Below are 5,990 nucleotides of genomic sequence, written 5' to 3'. Positions count from 1 at the left end.
CGAGCTTGGCGCAGAGCGTGACCAGCAAGACGCCGAACGCGTGAAGAAGCTGGAAGAGGACCTGATTCAAGGCCGCAGCGAGCGATTAGCGCGCAGAGCAGGTGTGTTGACGTGCTTGGTGATGCTCGGCAGAGGCAGCCCGGACAGACGCTGATGGAATTACTACTAGAACGAGCCCGCTCCATTTCGCCCGACAAGCCCACCACACCGCAATCGCTTCGTTCCAACGCGGGCGCCCCTCGAGACGTACAGGAAAAAGCCCACAGCACGCCCACGCCCGTCATGAGCCCGCCCCGCCAAGACAACGCCCACGAAGAGTCGCTGCAGCGCCTGACCAGCGAGCCCGCACCCATGACGCTCGAAGACACGGAGCCCAAGAAGCCTGTGGCCAGCGCCGCAGCATTGGGACGCTCCGGCACCCTCTCGTGGAAACAGCGGCCGCAGTCCGGCAGCTTGCGGCGCCCGCTGTCAATGGCTTCGCGGTCGCCAGAGCGGTCGGGCAACACCTCCCCTACCAAAACATCTGAGCCCTCATCGCCAGAGCCCAGCACCTCGCGGACATCCATAGCTGCCTCGTTGGGCGCCAAGGACCCCTCGTGGTTCAAACAGACACCAGACAGAGGCGTTGGCTCGGCGGCGTACAGGCGCAGTCAGGACGAGGCTGCCTCCGACACCGGCTCGATATCGGGACGGCGACAGCTGCCCGGCATGTCGCGCGAGTCGACCGTCGAGCCTGAGATCCACAGCCCGCCCCCAGAGAGCATGCGCTCCAGCTCGCCTGGGTCGCGTGGTGGCTCTGTGCGGGGGAGCGCTATGCTGAACAACCGCTTCTCGACGAGCACATCGATATCCTTGGGAGACGCAGACCCCGCCGCAAAGACACGGTCGCCGCTCCCGATGCTCGACTCGCAAAAGTTTGCCCCGCCCTCTGAGCAGGGCTCTGCGGGAGACGCGGGAGACAGAGAGTCGCGTGCGCTCGCCATGTCCCCCACGCAAGGGAGAATATCGCCCGAGCGTGAGCGGTCCGCATCGCCCACCAAAGGCATGGGAGGGTTCGTCCAGAGCGCCATGCTGAAGCGCAGCGACAGCGTCTCCAAGAGATGGAGCACGCAAACACCACCCACCCTCACCCGCCAGGGCTCCACCCTAAGCAACCGTGGCAGTGCCATGTCGGGCTATGGTACCCTACCAAGAACCGAAAGACACTTCTACAATGAGCAGAGAAAACTCGACCGAACCCTCTTCTCGTCCGTCCTCGAGCCATAGCAACGCCACAGTTACAAAGAGCACAGAGACCGAGCGAGCGCCCAGGGAAGAATTCGTCAAGCCTGCACTCCCTCGTCATAACAGGAGCAAGTCGGTCGCCTCATCGTTCCACGACAAAGATCAGTCTCACGACGAAACATCTCCTCCCAGTCCTTCAAAGCGATGGAGTCCTACCAAGTCGAGCTGGCTCGAGAGCGCGCTGAACAAGCCCGAGTCGCCTAAACTCAAGCAGCCACCTCCAGCACAACCTGCATGGATGGCCGAAATCAACCGCATCAAGCAGCAGCGCAGCAGCGTCGATCTCGGCAGAACCAACTCTGCCGAGCCGTTTGGCTCTGGTCGGACATCGCCCATCAAGGACGTTCAGCTGAAGCCTGCAAGCCTTCGCAAGTTCGAGATCCCCAAAAAGGAGTCATCATCTGAATTGGACAAGATTGGGCGGCCTTCGAGCCCTCTCAAGTTCGACACTCCAAAGAAAGAGCCAACTGTAGATGTCGAAAAGCTATCGGAGCCTTCACCAAGGCCAATTTTCAGAAAGACGGAAGAGGCGAATTCCGCAGAAGTGGAGGCGCCGGCAAAAGAAGAGTCTGTAGCTTCCACCAGAGATTCCTCTAGAGTCGAAGAGGCGCCGGTGAAAGCTGCAATTGAGTCCGCTGAGGTCAAACCTCTCAAAGCATCCGGACCTCCACAGCCATTGCCAAAATCAAGGCCGGGCACCCCTCCCAAGAAGGATTTCCGAGCTGGTTTGAAGCCCCGACAGCCGATCGACGATGGATCCAAGAAGGGCGAAGTGACGGAGTTCCAAAACGTGTTCGGCAAGTTGAGGAAGGCAGAGACCAAGAACTACGTCGCACCCGATGTGCTCAAAACCAACATACTTACCGGCAAGAATGCTCTCAACCAGACCGGTGGCCCAAAACCTACTGTGCGCCGCGATGAATTCAGAGAGAGCTTGATCAAAAAGAAGTCAACAATGCAATTGAAAGCACAGGAGGAGGGCTCGGTTCTCAAGAAAGCAGACGCGCCAGCTGAAGCCGCCCCACCGCCCGAAGCCATCGCCAGGAGGGGAACTCTGGGTCGCGCGGACAGTGTGTCAAAGCCTGCCCCTCTAGAGAAGCCGAAGCAAGCTACACCGGAGGCCCTCGCGAGGAAAAAGAGCCTTCGTGTGATAAAGCCTGCCATCGATGATAAACCTGTACAGCCTACTCTGTTCACACCCAAGGAACCAGCCAAGGCTAGCAAACTAGCTGATCGTTTCAACCCAGCGCTGGCTGGTATGCTTGCTCGTGGACCGCCTTCACTGACGACTAACAAGTCTACATCAAGTGCTGATGGGACTGAGTCACCGTCCAGGCCTGTCCAGGAGGAGAGAAAACCCGGACCAGCTCCGGAGCTACAACACATGACCAAAGGCCGGGCGAAGGGACCGAAGCGGCGGCCAGCTGCCAAGCAGGCCAATTCCGAGCCCGAGAAGATGACCCCACAGAAGGTGACTCCAGATGTTGCTGTTGTTCCTTTGGTGAAGCCTGAGCATGTTCTTCCTAGCTCCGTACTTTCCAAGACTAACGGACCTTCAGAGGAGCTACCGTTGACGAAGACGCCCAGTAGACAATCTATCACCGGAAAGCCGGCCACGCCGGCAAAGTCCGCTCGAATTTCGTCGGGACAATATGGCAAATCCACGCCGGAGCCTTCCAAGAAGCCAGCCTCTTTGGAAATGGACAGAGTGTCTGGATCTCAGGATGCCACAATGAAGTCTCCTCGCCCGGATTCCATCTCCTCGCCACGGATTGCGTCACCAGGTGTACCCAAAAAGCCCGCATCGCTGGATTCGGAGAGAAGAGTATCCGGTTCTCATGCTACACCTCAAAAGTCTACTGCACCCCCACCAACGCAGTCACCAAAACCAGGTTCGGCAGCGTCTTCGCCAGCTCCATTCCAATCGAGATTTTCGCGGACATTCCCGAGCACTCCATCAAATGCAAGCAAGCCAGCGGTGCAGAGTCCCAAGCCGGAGGCACTACGAGAGATCGATCCCCCCAACGTTGAAGTCACCCCAGTGAAAAATGAAACATCACCAGAGAGGTCGTCCTTCGCCTCTGTCAAGAGTGCGACAGCTTTGTGGGGCAGACAGTCAGCATCCTCCTCGCCATTGGCATCGCGGACGAAGACTCCAATCAAGCTACCAACGAAAGCCGATGAACAGGCAGCAATGCAGGATGCCGGACTTGTTCGATCACCCGAGGCTTCTTCCGCCTCTAAGCCAGCGTCAATTGCTTCTCCTAAATCCAACCCCATGTCTCCTGTAGCTTCAAAGCCTACGCCTGCAAAGCCCAAACCCACTGGTCTAGGATTCAGCCTGAGCACACTGGGAAGCTATCTGCCAGCAAGATCACGGGAGTCTACCCCGCAGACTCCATCGAACGACTATCCTACCTCGCCTCCGTTGAGTGGAGGCAGACCTCAGTCCGAGCCATTCAAAGGCACTACTCCGCCCGCAAAGCACGATGGCTTGTTTGCAGAATTCTTTGACGATGCGCCCATCACAGAAGGCCGACTTCCCGAGGCCATCGACACCGTACGGATCCTCAAGACACCCCCGATTGACTTCGGACCCTCTGGCAAAATCCGGACGCTGCGTAAGCAGATCCATGAAGTGACAGGCGATGGCAAGCTTACTCCTATTCCGGAGCAAGAGGAGCACATCCTCTTCCAGGATTCACTGTATCTTTGCACTCACATCTTCAGTGATTCCAAGGGCGCTAAGCACACAGATGTGTACCTCTGGGCAGGCAATGGCGTTGCAGAACCCATCATCGAGGATGTGCAACTTTTTGCGAAGAACCATGCCAAACAGAACCAAGGCAGGCTCGTTACTGTTCGCCAAGGGCACGAGCCTCCCAACTTCTTCGAAGCATTGGGCGGTATTGTCATCACCAGACGTGGAGCGAAGCCAGCTGCCAGAGAGTTTATGCTTTGTGGCCGCCGACACATTGGCCACCTTGCCTTTGACGAGGTCGATCTGTCCCTCAAGAGCTTGTGCTCGGCGTTCCCCTACCTTATCTCCGCACCAAACGGCAAATTCTATGTCTGGAAAGGTCGCGGCTGCTGTCCCGAAGAGCTAGCAGGAGCCCGCTTGATGAGTATGGATCTCAATCCCACGGGTGACATTACCGAGATCGACGAGGGCAATGAACCACAAGACTTCATCGAAGCCTTCCCGCCACCAGTCCTCCCAAACAAAGGCAAGGGCCCAGCCATTCCACGCTCAGCTGATCACTGGCGCTACAAAGCCACGTCCGAGAAGTATCGCGCGCGACTGTACAAGATCGAGCCAAACTCAGCATCGTCCGGGTGGGGACAGGCACTCCAGGTGAGCAGCTCCTTCTTCGCGACGCTTCGCCGGCCCAGCTGGAGCGGAACAAACACTGAACAGAGGCCACAGACGCCAGTAACACCGGGAGTCGCCACAATGAGCGTCAAGGAAATCATGCCATTCTGCCAAAGGGATCTGGAGCCAGAAAGCATCTATGTCCTGGATGCTTTCTTCGAGATGTACATGTAAGTCGACCCCATATAGCCCTCAAATGAAACACTGTAGCTAACGCCATCTCCAGCATCATCGGCGCTTTATCTCGCACGCAAAGCCAAGCGTTCTCCACCGCCCTCCTCTTCGCGCAGGAATACGGCATCCTCGCCGTCTCGGAGGAAGACCGGCCGTTTATGCCCGTCACTACCGTAGTCATGGAGGGCGTGCCCCGCGACATGAAGGCTGTTTTCAGACACTGGGACGACGCGCTCATCCCCGCTGCTGGCCTGATGCGAGGCAAACTCGGCCGAGGCAAGAGTCTGCGTATTGTCGGGCTGGACAAGGCTATTGAGGCGACGAGGCGATAGCTCGTACCTGTAGACTAGTTTCTGGATTCACTTCTTCTTCCTCGTCCACGTCGTACGATATCTTTAGACATGTTTTATTTCTCCTTCGGCGCAAAAGTGGATAAGATAGGGGTAGGGTAGCATGTGGCATGGGTATTGGCGTTTTTTCTCATCCTCAACAGTCACGGTACAACCCACGCCAATATGAAACTTGATGAGCTTTACTCCTGCATACCAATTATCCACTCCTGGCCTCACGTGGGCTTCCTTTTCGAATATAAATCCAACTCGGGGACAGGAGTCATGCATGTTACAGGTACCCTTTTCGGCGCCACAATCCTCGGTGGTACTCTAGGGTTCTAGACTAACCCGACTGTGTGCTCAGACCACACCTACCACGGCGCCACCCGCATACAGCCCGTAACACGCCACAGACGGGCTTTTGTGATGCCGTGCAGCGCGGAAGCCGAACGTGCTTGCTTTTGGTATTTACTTTTATTGTTGGAAACACCTTTTCGTTGCTCGGAAAAAAACAATCCGTGGCAACTACTCGGTATGATCTAATTGTCTTCGGGAGCACGACTGGAAGTTTTCACGGGGGCGTGGAGGGATACGCAGCTGTGAAATACTGCTGACTTGTTTGTATAGAAGTTTGTGAATGTAGACGGGATACCTATTCAGCTCCTAGAATTGAGGAGAAGGGCGGGAGGTTTGTCGGCGGAGGATGGTGTTTGTCTTGCTTTTGGTGTTGGGTGTTGGTACCAAGTCCCACGTGGCTGCGGGTGGATTTGGAGTAGAGCCGCATAGAGTGCCACAGAACGGGGCGTTGGGTTGGGCTGGGTTTAGCA

The 5,990-nt window shown here is 56.8% G+C and overlaps 1 protein-coding gene across 1 annotated transcript; it reads left to right on the top strand.

Moving 5' to 3' along the window:
- Positions 1-282: 282 nt before the first annotated feature.
- SNOG_01924 (hypothetical protein) lies at positions 283-5,163 on the top strand (the record flags this gene model as incomplete). Its single annotated transcript, XM_001792495.1, has 4 exons — positions 283-1,180; positions 1,278-3,109; positions 3,269-4,790; positions 4,868-5,163. The coding sequence occupies 4 exons, from the start codon at positions 283-285 to the stop codon at positions 5,161-5,163; spliced, it is 4,548 nt and encodes a 1,515-aa protein (XP_001792547.1).
- Between the last annotated feature and the right edge of the window lie 827 nt (positions 5,164-5,990).

Source organism: Parastagonospora nodorum (assembly GCF_000146915.1).
Source record: "Parastagonospora nodorum SN15 chromosome Unknown scaffold_3, whole genome shotgun sequence".
Classification (NCBI taxonomy): Eukaryota; Fungi; Ascomycota; class Dothideomycetes; order Pleosporales; family Phaeosphaeriaceae; genus Parastagonospora; species Parastagonospora nodorum.
This window is presented reverse-complemented; position numbering and strand designations above follow the sequence as displayed.